At 50.9% G+C, this 15,606-nt stretch overlaps 1 protein-coding gene across 2 annotated transcripts in view; it reads left to right on the top strand.

Moving 5' to 3' along the window:
* Positions 1-15,606, top strand: part of TSPAN15 (tetraspanin 15) — a 78,959-nt gene that overhangs the window by 22,708 nt on the left and 40,645 nt on the right. For both annotated transcript variants that reach the window (XM_017873186.1, XM_017873185.1), the window contains exons 2-3: positions 9,640-9,825; positions 11,090-11,164. In XM_017873186.1, the coding sequence (XP_017728675.1) occupies positions 9,640-9,825; positions 11,090-11,164 (261 nt within the window). The remainder of the gene's footprint in view (positions 1-9,639; positions 9,826-11,089; positions 11,165-15,606) is intronic.

The raw sequence follows: 15,606 nt of genomic DNA, 5'->3' as shown, positions 1-15,606 counted from the left end.
GCATTCCAGACACTTGAGATCTGATTGCCTCCTCTGCCTTCTATCCATAGTTCAGGGGCAAAGGGTACAGTTCAGATGTGGGATTCCATGCAAAGGGGGAAAGAATAAACCAAGGGCCACATATGTAAAAAGCAATTTGATGCATATCTTTTTTATATAGAGAACTACATCTGACATTAAAAACAAGATCCATGAAATAATCATAAGTCTTAGCACTGCCCAAGTTGTGTAGAGATAGTTTATATATGCCCGACTCAGCCAGGTGTCTCCCGGGAGCCGGCAGTTCTGACTGAGCCTCACATCCTCGGCTCCTGCTGTTGGAGTTCCCTTCATCTCCGCCCACCTCCTCCCCGCGCCTGCTCTCCCCACCGCCTGCTCCTTTTCAGATGGCTCTCCCTCATGGTGGCTTCTGGTCTCGGCAGCCCAGAGGGGTCAGGAGAGTGAGACCACAGGGCACTCCCAGACCCCTTCCCTGGAACTCCTGTTGCCCTCACTTCGGGCCCCATGAGGATAACTCTCAGGCAGTCTCTAGGGAAGACCCTAGGCCAGTGGAGGAACAGGGGATGCATGGAGCAGTTCCCAGACAGGGTGGGCTCCGAAAGGCTGCCAGGACCTTGGACTGGAGGCTGTTGTATAGGACAAAGGCCTCCTGTCATCTCTGTGAGCCCGTGTCTCCTTTCAAAGGGTCTGAGAGAAGGAAGACCTGGGCCATCTTACTCCTGCTGGTGGCGGCCTACAGTTATGAGTGGTGGAGGCTTAGCTGATTGGGTGCTGTGGGCTGCAGAGGGACACAGTCCTGGCCAGAGGAAGGAGGAGGAGGGGTGACCAGCAGTGCTTTGACACAGGAATATACCCGTGAGAGGTTACCCTGGGAGGAAGCAAGCCCCACCCCACCCAGCTCTTCATTCCTGGGCTCCCTAAGCCCATTCCCAGACTTTCAGCCTCCATTCCCCATTCCTACCCCTCAGCTGGAGCTCCAACCCCAGACAGAGGATGCTGCCGGCAGTGGCCTGAGCTGGGGCTTCCTGTCTCACCACCAGGGCCAGACGTCCAGGGTGCATCCGGGAGCACTGTCTTCTGCTCTGATTGACCTCTGGCTACTCAGTCAGCTGGGTCTGTGGGAGCCTGGCCGGAGGTCCACCCGGGGCTGAGATCTGTGAACAAAATCACCAGACACCATTACCCATGTACGCTGGGGACACAGCCCTGGGAGGCAGGCTCTGACTCTCTTGGTTCAGACACATGGAAGGTGGGGAGAGAGAGACAGAGAGGTCTGGAGAGTGAGGGGAAAGAAAAGCAAGGCGAGGAGGATATTGGGTGGAGATGAAGTCGCTCTTGACTCTCCTTCCCATGGCTGTTTCTGTGGTTCTCCGATTAACCATGAGTCATTCTTATCCTTAAGCCTTGGAAGGCGCTGTTCCAAACTGGGATCATTGCAGAGTTCCTTCTTTGGGCTTACAGGCGTCTGAAGCCATAAACCATGTCTCAGATTTATTCTTCCAGCAGATATATTGGGCCAGTCCCTGTGCTCAGGGAGGGTCCAGTTGCATGAAGTCAAACTCCGTGCATCCTTCAGAATTCTTCTCTGGTTTCCCCAGGAGGAAGTAATTGCTCTGCATCTTGTCTCAGAATGCCTTGGTCACTTACTTGTTCTACCACTTCTACCTGCCTGTCCCCAAACTCTTCCCCAAAACAGCCCAAGGCATGCCACCCCCACTCCCACCCTGTACTTCATTCATTTGTGGTTGTCCTGGATGAGAAATTCCACTCTCTGCCCTGGCTGGATTGAATAACTGGGGTTTGCAAAACTCCCAGCCTAGCTCCTTCACAGCCTGGAATGTGCTGTGTGCCTGTGGGAGTCTTAAATCAAGTTTCTGCAACTATTGCCAACAGAGGAGGGGTAGCAAAACAGACTGGTGTGCCCACTTTGCTTCCTAGAGAGGTTTGTTTTCCAAAGACCATGTTTGTCACCTTTGAACTGATGAACCCAAGACTTTAGATGTCTTTCTCCAGCTCTGCTCAGACACCATGGAAAGCTTGAGGGAGGCAATGAGAACTGTTGTTAAAGAAGCCATAATTCTTTAAAGAAGACATAAATTAAGGAGGGATTATTTATTTAATAATATTAATAAAGGGATAATTTACAAATAATAAATATTTATTTACTATTTATTCCATTTAGGAGCAGGAAGACCTGCTAGAGTAGAAATGCCATTTCTCCCCAAACGGATCTATAGATTCGTTGTGGTTCCAATCAAAGTTCAGTTCAGTTGATTTTTTTCCTGAGACTTGAGAAGATGATTCTAAAATGTGTATGGAAGATTCGAGATCTAAGAATATCTAGGACACTTCTGAAGAAGACGGGAAGAAGAGACTTGGCCTACCAGATGGCATGATGTGTTGTAAAACTGAAGTCATTACAATAAGGAGGTTTGTTTAGGCACAGACAGTGCCTAAAGGATCTCAAAAAAAAAAAAAAAAAAAAAAAAAAAAAAAAAAAAAAAAGAGTAACAAAAGAGGCCGTCTCAGAGAATGTCAGGGACCAAGGATTACAATTAACTAGGTTCTCTGTACTTGATGTCCAGTTTTTATAAAGTGAGAAGTCCTGTCCAGAGTCAAGGCAGGATTGACAGCAAAGTACTAGTGACAAAGATAAGTGAATGCGTCTTTGCTGGCAGCCGGAGGCAGCCTCTGCTGCTTTCTCAAGAGCTGGCTTTGATTTGGGGTTGTGGGGGAGCCCCGTTCCTCAAGCATAAGTAGGGCCAGGTCAGTGGGATGGAGGTTCAGTGTCCCCAGAGCTTAGAGTACAGCCTGGTGGTCCTGGAGGTGGGGCTGGTGCTCCCTAGGGGAGACAGAATGGGCCCTATAGCAGTTTGGATTGGGGGCACGGCCAGGGCCTCCTATCCTTGGTCTGTTTTGCTTTCCTTACAGGAAAGGGGAGTGGGAAGGCAGGAACCCAGCTGCCCTGGCGATGTAGGAGAGAAGACTGTTTTCTCCTGAGTAAGTTGGTGAACACTTGCTGAGCCTTCCCTAGCTTGTGGCAGGAGGGTTGAAGCATGTGCCTTTTTCTTTTTCTTTGAGACAGAGTCTCACTCTGTAGCTAGGCTGGAGTGCAGTGGCACGATCTTGGCTCACTGCAACCAACGCCTCCCGGGTTCAAGTGATTCTCCTGCCACAGCCTCCCAAGTAGCTGGGACTACAGGTGTGCGCCACCACGCCCAGCTAATTTTTGTATTTTTAGTAGAGATGGGGTTTCACCATCTTGGGCAGGCTAGTCTCGAACTCCTGACCTTGTGATCCACCCACCTCGGCCTCCCAAAGTGCTGGGATAACAGACGTGAGCCACCGCACCCAGCCACCTTTTTATAAGGATGGAATCTACCTTCAGAAAGGAACCTTGAAGGAGTGGTGAGGGGCAGCACCAGTGAGAGACACTCTAGACTTGTCCAAAATGTGGCCACCAGCTACCTATGGCCGAATTTAACTTAAAGCAAAATAACATGGAAAGTTCAGTTCCTCAGGTACCAGGGCCCCGTTTCAAGAGCTTGCTAGCCACATGTGGCTCGTGGATACCACACTAGGTGTTGGCATCATCTAGGAAGTTCTTTTAGCACTGCTGCTCTGCTATTGTCGGCTTTGTATTTTGCAAAGGTGTTTCACACCTCTTTCCCCCCAGTTCTTCACAAAAGGCCCGTCTGGTAGCCTTAGTGGCTGGCCAGGCAGACGAGTTTTGGTTGTGAATCCTGACTCTCTCATGGGTTCTGTGCTGCTTAGTCTCTTTGAGCCTAGTCTGTGAAACGAGATGAGTCGTTTCTTGGGTGTTTGAGGGGGTATGTTGATGAAAGGAAATGAGATGATGCAGGTATGACCCCTGACAGGATAGTGGCACAGAATAATCACTATAAGAGCCTACAGGCTTTACTGTTTTACAGGTGAAAAATGAGGCCCACAAGCGGGAGGTGACACGGCCAAGGGTACTGAGCTCACCCGTGGAGGCCCAGAACTCCTGCCTCCTCTGTTGCCTCTGCTGCTCCCGCCAGCACCCTGCTCTGGGACAGGAGAAGCTGGGGCAGCAGTGTGCAGAGCAGGTGACTGTCTGCAGGGTGGGCTTGGCCCGCGGCCAGGTAGGATGGGCCTCGGGGCAGAGGGCCTCAGGAAGGGAGGTGCAGGGTTTCTTTGGGCAGGAGGAGGGGCCCCTGCTAGTCTCACTTTATTCAAAACCTCTCTCAAGCCTTGGAGTTTAGCTCTTCCCCACCCCCTTTCAAGCTAGAAAGTATGAAAAGCGCTTTGTTTTGGCCCAACATGGAGCCCTGGACCTCGATTGCTCCATGAGACGGTTGCAGAATGAAGTGGTTCTCAGGGCCTTCCAGGAACTGTGGGCTCTGACAGGGGGCTCATCCTGAAGTCCTGCACTCTCCCTCTTCCCTGTCACTTTCATTCAAATTCCTAGAGCCCTCTTCACCTCTCCATGGCAGGAATGATATTTGCTTCCTATAAACCAGGGGTTCTTACTTTTTGTGTGCCAGGGACCCTTTGGTTCTCTGGGGAAGCCTGTGGATCGATCCTTTTTCAGAACAGGATACTTAAATGCATAAAATGAAATACACACGGTTACAAAAGAAACCAACTATAGTAGGATACAATTATTAACATTTTATACAACCAAATTTTTGATGTAATAATGTGCAACTTTATCAGTTCATTCAATCACAAGATTTAGCAGTGACTCGCAGTGAGTCGAATACTATCGTAAGTTTGAAGTAATGAGGAATGTAAATGACATTTTAAGATATGAGATTTCTACTGCTGACAAAATTGCAGGTGCTGTTAATATTACTTCAGTTTGTTGCCACATCCCACATGGAAGGGATAGTTCAGTTAGAGGTAAACAAAAGTAAAGATGTGAATTTTTCTCCATCTCCAGTTTGAAAGCTCCCTAAATTCCATCCATGGGACCATCAGTTCCAGCATCTCTTACCCTCCCTTCTCAATAGTCTTCTGGCCCCTTGTGAGCCTACAGAGAGTAATACAGGGCCTGGAACACAACAGAGCCTAGCATTTGCCTTTTGGGGCTGAAAATGGGCCTTGCAGGTCCTCATTAAGCACAGATTTGCCCCAGCTGTGGTGAGCCAGCCAGGACGGGTGACCAGATGCTTCCTTCAGGAGGCACAGGTGCTGGAATGCCTCACAGAGTCTCCTGCTTCCCAGCAGCTGCCTGGAGCTGGGCCTCTCCCTGCACAGGAGGAAGCAGGGTTCCAGGATGCAGGGCTCAGAGGGGACTTTCAGGCCTGGTTCATGCGGGGCCACAGGGCTCCTCTGCAGCCTGTTGAAGATGCCATGTGCTTCACAAAGCCTGGGCTTTTGGGCTTGGCTGTGGGCTGCCAGCAGCTTGCACTTTACTTCTTTGGCCCTAAATGGGCATGGCCGTGTGCCCCCCACCCCCAGCCCTGTTTAGCTGAGGCCATCCTGCTTGACAGATGGGCCATTTGCTTCCTGTGCTAGAGCTGAGTGGCCAGCTGCCTAGTGGAAGGCTATAATTAGCAGAGTGGAGCGGATGGGATTGCATGCTGGCATTGACAGAAAATTTTATCCTCAGATGGATAAACTGATGTCATCAGAGATGTAAATATCATTTGGAAATTTCAAAGTTCCTGGGAAGGTTTATGCCGGCCTCTCCCCATGCCTGCTGCTCTTGGGGGCACTTGAATGTGGAGGCCAGAGAGGCCTGTGCTGTATGAGGAGCTGCCTGGGAGTTGCCTGCCAGGCTGCTGGGAGGGTTGGGGTGGCAGCTTCTTCTGCTAGACCAGGAGAAATAGGGCCTAGGATGGCTTGAGGGAGTCCTTGGTTTACATTTGCTTTGGGAGCTTTTCCCATGGGGTTTATGGTCTGGAAATGTCTCAAGGCTAACTAGCAAGGAAATGGCAATGCTTTATAACAGCAGAGAGTGAGATCAGAGCAAGGGAAGTTTTGTTTTCTGCTGGCAAGGGTGTTCTGGAGTGGGTCCCAGGGCTCTGGGGAGCTTGTAAAAATAGAAGAAGCCACTGACTGCCTTTATGGAGCAGGTTGGGGTCAGTTCTGCTCAGCATTGGGGCCAGTGGCAGCTCCGGTATTTGGGGGATGGTTTCCAAAGCAGAGTACCTTCACTCAGAAGCACAGCCTCAGGCAGGAAGGAGGGATGGGAACAGGCTGGGGGCAGGGGAACGGGGAAGGATGTCAGCTGTCCCAATCCTGCCAGGGAAGAAAAGGATTTTTTTTTACAACAGGGAACACAGAACTTCCAAAAGTATATTGGGCCAGTTCTGAAAATGTTAAGATTTAATAGTTGTGTTTGTTCCACGACAGGGTGAGGATTATGCTTTTCATCAAAATGGAAGATAAAACCCTATCTCTGCCACCTTCAAGTACCCGAGTCCCTGAATATTTTATTCACTCCATGCCTGGGCTCTGAAAACTTCCATGCTCTATGGGGTTCTTATTTAACCATGATTCTCTGCTTTGAGGTGGATGAGCCTCAGGGCTCTTTTATTTGTCCAGGTTGAGTTTAGTGAGTGACTCCTCATGGGTGGAGTCACTGAGGAGGGGGATTGGCCTTTTTTTTTTTCTTTTCTTCTTCTTTCTCGAGACGGAGTCTTGCTCTGTCACCCAGGCTAGAGTGCAGTGGCGCAATCTTGGCTCACTGCAACCTCCACCTCGCTGGTTCAGGCGATTCTCCTGCCTTAGCCTCCCGAGTAGTTGGGATTACAGGAACGTGCCACCATGCTTGGCTAATTTTTGTATTTTTTTAGTAGAGATGAGGTTTTGCCATGGTGGCCAGGCTGCTCTCGAACTCTTGACCTCAGGTGATCTGCCCACCTCAGCCTCCCAAAGTGCTGGGATTACAGGCTTGAGCCACCGTGCCCAACCTGGACTTGGCTTTTTAAAGGCTGCTCACCATTGCTTTCCGAGGACCTGGGGCACTTAGGCTGCCCTCGAGCAGTGATTTCTCCATGTTCTGAGTTTTGGAGTATGACTGACCGGATAGTCTCTGGTTTACCTTTCTTTACCGAAAGTAGATATTTTCATGGTCTCCATTTTCCTGTAGAGGGTGAGTATGTGTGTATGTGTGTATGTGTGTGTGTGTGTGTGTGTGTGTGTGTGTGTGTGTGTGTCCTGCCTTCTAAGGCCAACTTGTTAGTAAGTGACTGGTGGCCGAGCTTGTCAGTGTCTTGAGTCCCTCCTGGCCCGTGTGTTGGAAAGGCATCCTTCTAGACTGGGGGAAGGGTCTCACTAATCCTGGATTAATTTTCAAGCCAAGGAGAATGGCACTTAGCCTTGAAACATAGCAACGTACTGGATCCAAGTGAGATGGTTTCCTGGTAATCCTCTGTTATCCTGTGTTTCTGCATAAGCTCTGTCTGCTTGTTTGACTTCTAGCTTCCCTGTCAGGCGTCAAAGCTTATGAGGAAGCAGTCACTTCCTTTTACTCAGGATTTAGCTCTCTTTAGAAGGAGGTCATGGACATCTACTTGAGGACATTGATGATCAGTAAGGAGACCCATGAAGTCAGTTTAAGGCTCAGGCAGCCCTGTGAGTGGCTGGAGGGGCAGCCTCCTCGGTGTTCTGCATGGTGACACTGGGATGGCTATGCTCATGTCACTTCCCACCAACATCTGTCTGTATCATCCCTTCCTTTCCTTGGACTCTAGCTGACAGCACCGTGTCTTCCACTTACTCTCCCATGCTGCCTTCAGCTTAGTGGAGAAGTCCAGTTATCTGATGACTTGTCCCTGCCCTTTGGAATATGTGGCCCAGAAAGTCAGAATCCTTGGACAGTCAGGGAACTGGGTAGACAGTGCCTGACTTGAACTCACAGGGTCTGTTGGAAAGCCCAGATCTTGTTCATTTAGCAGATGTTGATCATAAATGCTGATTCTACTTCCTCAGTGTCAGAATGTCTAGGTGCTGGGGATGCCCGAAGCAATTGAAAAACCCCTCCTGGAGCTTATGTTCTAGTGAGGAAGACAAATTTGAAAAAAAAAAAAAAAAAAAAAAAACCAACCAGAAATAGTGTAGTATGTTAAATATGGGTAAGTTCTAAGGAGAAAATAAAAAAGAGAAACGAGATCAGGAGTTTTACGGGGAGGAACTTCCCATCTGTAAATAAAGTGGCCCTGAAGGGCCCCCTTTTGCAGGTGGAAACTGAGCAAAGAAGAGAAGGACGTGGGGGAGTGAGCCATGCGGGTGTCAGGGGAAGAGCATTCCAGGCAGTCAGAACTGCCTGTGCAAAGGCCCTGGGGTGAGCACACATGGCAGTTGACAAGCAACAAGAAGCCTGGGTTTTCCTGGTGGAAAGTTACAGGGTGTTCTGTAACAGCATGTCCACTGTTAGAAAAGTTGAGAGTGAGGGATTCTACTTGCGAATTCCCTCAAAATTCTTCCTGCTTCAACCTTTGGCCTTCTCTGTGGTCATCCTGAAAGTAAATTCTGTGTTATGGTACTATGTGAAATATCTGTCACCCTGAGCACTTCTGGAATGTTTTTTGGGTGACCTGCCTGTTTAATACATGTCACGGCAGCCTCACACTTCCAGGTCTGTAGTGTTTCCACGTTCATTCTCTCACGAAAGCCGTGGTGTAAGTGGTGCAGAAATGAATGTCTTCATGCCTGTCTTTCAGATGAGAACACAGAATCACATGGAAATGCCTGTCCAAGGCCAGGGTTAGCAAGTAGCAGAGCTGGGGCTCGAACCCATGTTCTCTGACCCTCCAGCCAGTGGCATTTCCCCTAACCCATCTGTGCTCTCCTCTAAAGTGGCATCTCCAGATTGGGTCTGTATTAGTCTGCTAAGGCTGCCATAACATCAAGTACCGGACTGAATGACTTCAAGAGCAGACATTTATTTTCTCACAGTTCTGGAGGTTAGAAGTCAAAGATCAAGGTGGCAAGGTTTTTTTGTTTTGTTTTGTTTTGTTTTGTTTTGAGATGGACTCTGACTCTGTCACCCAGGCTGGAGTGCAGTGGCATAATCTTGGCTCACTGCAAGCTCCACCTCCGGGGTTTACGCCATTCTCCTGCCTCAGCCTCCCGAATAGCTGGGACTACAGGAACCTGCCACTACGCCCGGCTAATATTTGTATTTTTAGTAGAGATGGGGTTTCACTGTGTTAGCCAGGATGGTCTCGATCTACTGACCTCGTGATCTGCCCGCCTTGGCCTTCCAAAGTGCTGGGATTACAGGTGTGATCCACCGTGCCCAGCCTGCAGGGTTGATTTCTTCCGAGGCTTGTCTCTGACTTGTAGACGCTGCCTTCTCCCTGCGTGTTCATACGGTCTTCCCTCTGTGCGTGTCTGTATCATAATCTCTTACCCTTATAAGGACACCAGTCATATTGGATTAGGGCCACCTTAGTGATCTCATTTTAACTTTAATTAGTTCTTTAAGGACCCTGTCTCCACATATAGTCACATTTCGAGGTACCGGGGGTTAGGATTTCAATAGAGGAATTTTGGGGAAACAGTTCAGCCACTAACAGGACCCTTTATGTGCTGTAACCTGGGGGAAGCCTCCCACACAGCAGGTACCACAGCCCCAGATGACTGTTTGCTTTGGAAAATCAAGTGACCTTAGTCTCTCTCTCACCCTCTGTTTCCTTGCTGCAGCTGATCGGGGCCCTGGTCCTGTCTGTGGGCATCTATGCAGAGGTCGAGCGGCAGAAATATAAAACCCTTGAAAGTGCCTTCCTGGCTCCAGCCATCATCCTCATCCTCCTGGGCGTCGTCATGTTCATGGTCTCCTTCATTGGTGTGCTGGCGTCCCTCCGTGACAACCTGTACCTTCTCCAGACAGTGAGTGGACCACACCACCCCTCAGCTGGGACTCCCCAGGAGAGCTGGGGCGCCTGCCCCTGTGCCCTTGGGCAGCTCAGTTTCTTTGGTCCCTGCCTCAAACCACCTCCTTTAGAGAGCTCCTTAGATCAGCCCATCTGATCACACTGGCCCAAGAGTGCCCAGGCCACCTCCCCTTCTGCATGTTAAAGCTGATTGGAATACTGCCCTTACTTAAACTCTGTGTTCATCTGGATGCTCAGTTGTGAGTAGGAAAAACCACACTCAAATGAGAGCAAGGAAAGACAAAAAAAGGAGGTGGTGGTGAGTCATTAGCTCATGCAACCAGCAAACCCACACTGGGTCCAGGGGTTTAGATGGCGCCACTGGGAAGGGTTGCGCAATCTCCCCAGCCCCTCCCAGCCGGGGCTGCCCCCTTTGCGGTGGTCACTGCTGGCCTCAGGCCAGCAGAGTCCTTATGGTTCTAGATTTCAGGGAATCTTCCCTACCAGCTCTGGCCAAAGTCCCAGGACTCTGGTGGGCCTGGCTTGGGCCATGTGCCCATTCTGGGATGGGGCATGGGGAGTCAATCCTATCTGCATCCCATTATTGTGGGGTGAGGGATGACTCCCCAAAGTTGGGGGTAGTGAGTAGGCAGATCCATTCACTCTGCACTTGTGTGTCTCTTGACCTCATTGTCTCCCCCCATATGGGAAGCCCCTGCAATCCTCTATAAACCGGGTTTGGGTGCTACTTGAGGCTGGGAGTTGCCGAAATCAGTTTGGATAATGCCTGCTCTCTAGTAAAGGGCAGAGGTGGGGGTGCATATCCTCTAAGCTTCAGCCATCCCCCTCACCCACTCTGGGGGATCTGGGAAATCACATCTGAGGGCTCTCTGTGGGGAGCTGGAAATACTGCCCCAGCCTGCCCATTACGCCAGGCCCAGCCCCTCTGGCTCAGTGGCAGTGAGGTCCAGCTCTCCTTATGGTGGTGGGGGAAGGGTGTGCTCTTCCACATAGACCCCCAAGACAAATGGAGGTGACGATCTGGCTGGGACAGCTGAGTCACTCTTCCCGCCCTCCGGCTCCAGAGACAGATTTTCCTGGGGCCTGCCTGTCCACGTCCACATTCTCACGGGAGGAAGGCGCAGAGGCCTGGGAGCTGATAGGAGCTCCCCCAGGGACGCTTCTCCTTGTGCTTGCTGTTGGAGCAGATGGTACATCCCCTGTACCCCACACATGCCCTCCGCCCCTCTCCAGGTGAGTCTCTGAATTCTGTTTTCCAGTTCATGTACATCCTTGGGATCTGCCTCATCATGGAGCTCATTGGTGGTGTGGTGGCCTTGACCTTCCGGAACCAGGTAGGCCTGTGGATTTGTGTATCGGCCATGTGTGTACCGAGCACCCACTGTGGGTGCCTTAGGCTGTTAACTGGGGGTGCAGCAGTGAGCAGGGCAGATAACCCCCATGGAGCTTTCATTCTGCTAAAAGAGAATGACAGACACTGAACAAGTAAAGCAGTGACTAAGAAAATGAACCAGGCTGACATGAGAGTGCCTGGGGAGGAGATGGGAGGACTGTGCTGAAATGGTGAAAGGAGCCAGCCGAGTGAGGTCCCAGCAGAGGGAAGCTGAGCAGAAATGAGCTTAGCATGTGAGCAAAACAGCATGGAGGCCATGTGGCTGAGGATGGGTGGGGTGGAGAGGGGCGGAAGGTGACGTCGAAAGGGCTGGTCAGGCAGGTCACAGAGGTCCTTGTAGGCCATGAGTTAGGAGCTTGGAGTTTTTTCTAGAGGTGGCAGGAAACTTTGGAGAGTCTTATGTGGGAAGCGATGTGACCCAGTTTATATTTTACCATGGCTGCTGAGTTGGGGAATGGACAGTGAAGAGTTGAGGGTGTATACAGGGGCCCAGCTGGGAGGTTGTGGGGGTCATCCTGGGAATGGGATAAGATAACTTGGACTGAGGTGGAGGCAGTGGGCCTGGGCCGAAAAGGTGATTTGGTGTATGTTTTGGAGGCAGTACCATCAGAGGCTGTTGTGCTGTCTAGAGGAGTGAGGAGAGGGGCAGGTTGACAGGGTGATGCCTGGCATCCTGACCCTGGCAGGGTTTGCAGAATCAGGTCCCCTTAGAGCCAGAAAGGTTCTCATGGCTCCCGGCTCCAGCTCCTTCAGGCAGGATGTATGCACTTCATACTAGCTGTGCCACCTTGGGTGAGTTACTTGGCCTCTTGGATTATTAGGGGACACCTAGCTCACAGATCTGATGAGAGAATGCATGTGAAGGACTGGGCATGGTTCTGGCACATAGTGGTCAAGTCTCCATAAGAAGCTGGTGGTGGAGCAGGGCTAACTCCAACCCAGGACTCCGTCTTTCCTCCCATAATCTTCTTCCTTTGTCCTCATCCTGCATTGCTGCCATAGGTGGGGCTTGAGGAGCAGGGCATGTTTGCAGAAACCCCATTCTCTGGGTCCACTGCCTGGCCTGCACCCCTCCCTGCCCCAGATAGCTTGGTCCTGGTGCATCTGGACAGTCGCTGCTGGGACATGCATTAGGGCTGTGAGCCAAGTTATCTTTTTTTAAAAAAAAATTGTTTATTTATTTTTTTGAGGCAGGGTGTCACTCTGTCACCCAGGCTGGAGCAGTGGTACGATCATAGCTCACTGCAGCCTCGAACCCCTGGGCTCAAGTGATCCTCCGGCCTTAGCCTCCCAAGTAGCTGTGACTACAGTCATGCACCCCTGTGCCCAGCTAGATTATCTTTGTTGTCAGCAGTTGCTTTTAAGGCAGCAGGTGCTATCCCACAGCCCACGTTGTGCAGACCTCTCAGATGGCCCAGGGTCTGGCCCTGTGAAAATGTTCATGGGAGTGTGATTCCAGCTCGGGTGAGAGCAGGGACCGCACTAGTTCTGCTGGGACCTTCTGCAGTGGGACCTAACCACAGACAAGTCTACACACCTGGAATCCAGGGGCCTTACTGTCTTATGAACCCCAGGAAAGGGGCTTTATTCCATTTGCCCATGAGACTGCTTCTCCCTTTTCCTCTTTTCTACCTGCCCCTCCCTTTGCCTCTTTTCTGCTTATCAGAGCCTCTCTTCTGAGCTGGCAGATCCAGCATACTGGTTCACTTTCCAGCAGACTTGAGGGGAGAGATCTTTATTCCATTTGCCCATGGGGCTGCCTCTCTGTGCAGACAACAGAGCTCCTGGCCAGCCTGCGGCTTTCCAGGGGCTACGGGTTAGTGCTTTCCTGGCTGGAGCCCAGGTCCAGTTTGTGGCCAACTAAACAGACTCCTGGATATAAGGAGGAATCTCCACCAGACCCTGACCCCAGACAAGGTTTCTGCTGCTAGGCATGGCTTGACAGTCAGACTGGAGTGGCTTCTCCACTCATACAGGTGCAAGTGGCCATCCTATCAATGGAGTCATGGAGGCACACAGAAGTTAAGAATTCCCCCAAGAGCACACAGCAAAGCAGAGGCGCCTCAGGAATGCTTCCCAGGCCTGTCTTGCTACGTGCCCCTCCCCGTCCCTCTTTTCTACTTGTCAGAGTCTTTCCTCTGAGCTGGCAGATCCAGGATGCTGGTTCACTTTTCAGCAGCTGTGAGGGGAGAGATCTTTATTCCATTTGACCATGGGGCTGCCTCTCTGTACAGCCAGCAGAGCTCCCGGCCGGCCTGCGGCTTTCCAGGGACTATGGGTTAGCGCTTTCCTGGCTGGAGCCCACGTCCAGTTTGTGGTCAGCAGCATGCATGGCCTTCATAAACCATCCTTCCATGATGGGCAGCAGTTCTAGTTTCTAGCGCACTGCTGCAAAGGCCATTTGATTTGTCATTTTCCGGTGCCCTGTAGGTCAACAGAACATCACCTCCTTCTTTCAAGTGATGGAGCTGGGCTGAGATGAAGGCCTTGGCTGGCGGAACGTCCAGGGGCCCTTCAGTGCTCACAGCGTAGGTTTCCGTGGGCCTGAGGTCAGGCCTGACGGCTTCCTGTCATCCCCAGACCTTGCAGGTGCCGTAGCCTGTGAAGGGTGCTCCTTCCCCTTGGGTGGTGTTGCCTCGTGGGGAGGACCTTGGTATGCAGCCCAGGAAGGGTCCTCACTGACGCCTCTCCGCTGTTTGGAGGCTCAGGCCATGATTCATCATCTTGAAAACTTAAAAAATGAGATACAAAATTATAAATGCAGTAAGATCTCTACAATGAAAAAAATAGGTCTAGAAAAAGACTTAAAGGAATGGAAATATCAGCATGTGAACTCATATTTCCTCTGAGGGATGAGACTAGGGTGATTTTCTCCTCCCCTTTATATTTTCCCTAGCTCTCAATTTTTTTTTTTTTTAATAATCAAGGGGAAAATATCACAAAAGAAAATAATATCCCTTCCAACTCTCATGTGATATGATTTTGTAAAACAGAAGTCGGGCCAGTGGTGGAGATGGGGAAGGAGTGGCCTGGCTGTTGATGATGGTAGGAAGCGCAGTGTAAGATGGAGAAAAAGGTGAGGGGCAATCAAGGTCAACCTCCAGGAGGAGGTGATTTCCTAATTCCATTTTTCCTTGATCAAGAGGATTTCTCTGAGCCACAATGTAACAAGTTCAGTCTCCAGTGCCACGGGCCCTGTTAACTCTGAGTTATGACAAATCAGAACAAGTCATTAGGCTAAGGATTACATGTTGGGTTCTCAGCGAGGTGCACAGACCACGGCCTCAGCCAGGCATTGAAAGCTAAACAGACTCCTGGATATAAGGAGAAAACTCCCCCAGCCTTTGACCCCAGGCAAGATTTCTGCTGCTAGGCATGGCCTGACAGTCGGAGTGGAGCCGCTTCTCCACTCATACAGGGGCAAGTGGCCATGCGCTGGGGAGCTGGGCACAGAGCAGGCCTTAGGAGCAGAAGTATGACACCCTGACCCCAGCCAGGGGCCAGAGGAGGACCTGAGTGACTTCCCCAGCTGTCTGGGTCTCAGCCCTCTTGATACTTGCTCTTGTCCCAGCTTGTTCTGGGACTTCTCGTGAGGGTGTCAGGTGTCAGAGGTGGGCAGCTCCTCATGTTCCCAGCCAGGTGTGGCTGAGCATGGACACCTGGAGGGTCCGGGCAGTAGCGGGTATGTCTGTATCCCCATCCCAGGCCTCCTCTCTCTACCACCAGGGTAGGATCAGTGGACACTGTGGTCCTACCTGACACTGTGGTCAGGGAACAGTGGGGAGCACCAGCCTGCCTATTTTATCATGGCACTGGCACAAGCTGGCTCTGGGCACAACCTTGAGGTCAGAGGCTGTCTTGGCCAACACCTGAATATATACAGTTGTCCCTTGGTGTCCGAGGGGGATTGGTTCCAGGATATGCCCCCCTACCAAAGGATACCCAAATCCATGGATGCTCAAGTCCTTTACATAAAATGGTATGGTACTTGAATATAACCTACACGCATCCTCCCGTAAATCACTCCTAGATTACTTGCAAATACCTAATACAGGGCCGGGCACGGTGGCTCATGCCTGTAATCGCAGCACCTTGGGAGACCAAGGCAGGCGGACCATTTGAGGTTAGGAGTTTGAGACCAGCCTGGCCAATATAGTGAAACCCTGTCTCTAGAAAAAATACCAAAAGTAGCCGGGTGTGGTGGTGGGCACCTGTAATGCCAGCTACTAGGGAGGCTGAGGCAGGAGGATCGCTTCAACCCAGGAGGCGGAGGCTGTGGTGAGCCGTGATCACGCTACTGCACTCCATCCAGCCTGGGTGACAGAGCGAGATTCCGTCTCAAACAAAAAACAAAACAAAACAAAACAACCAAATACCTAATAC

The sequence above is a fragment of the Rhinopithecus bieti genome, unplaced genomic scaffold, assembly GCF_001698545.2.
Source record: "Rhinopithecus bieti isolate Rb0 unplaced genomic scaffold, ASM169854v2 scaffold_6907, whole genome shotgun sequence".
NCBI lineage: Eukaryota > Metazoa > Chordata > Mammalia > Primates > Cercopithecidae > Rhinopithecus > Rhinopithecus bieti.
The sequence above is the reverse complement of the archived record's forward strand: the minus strand, read 5'-3'. Positions and strand labels throughout refer to the sequence as shown.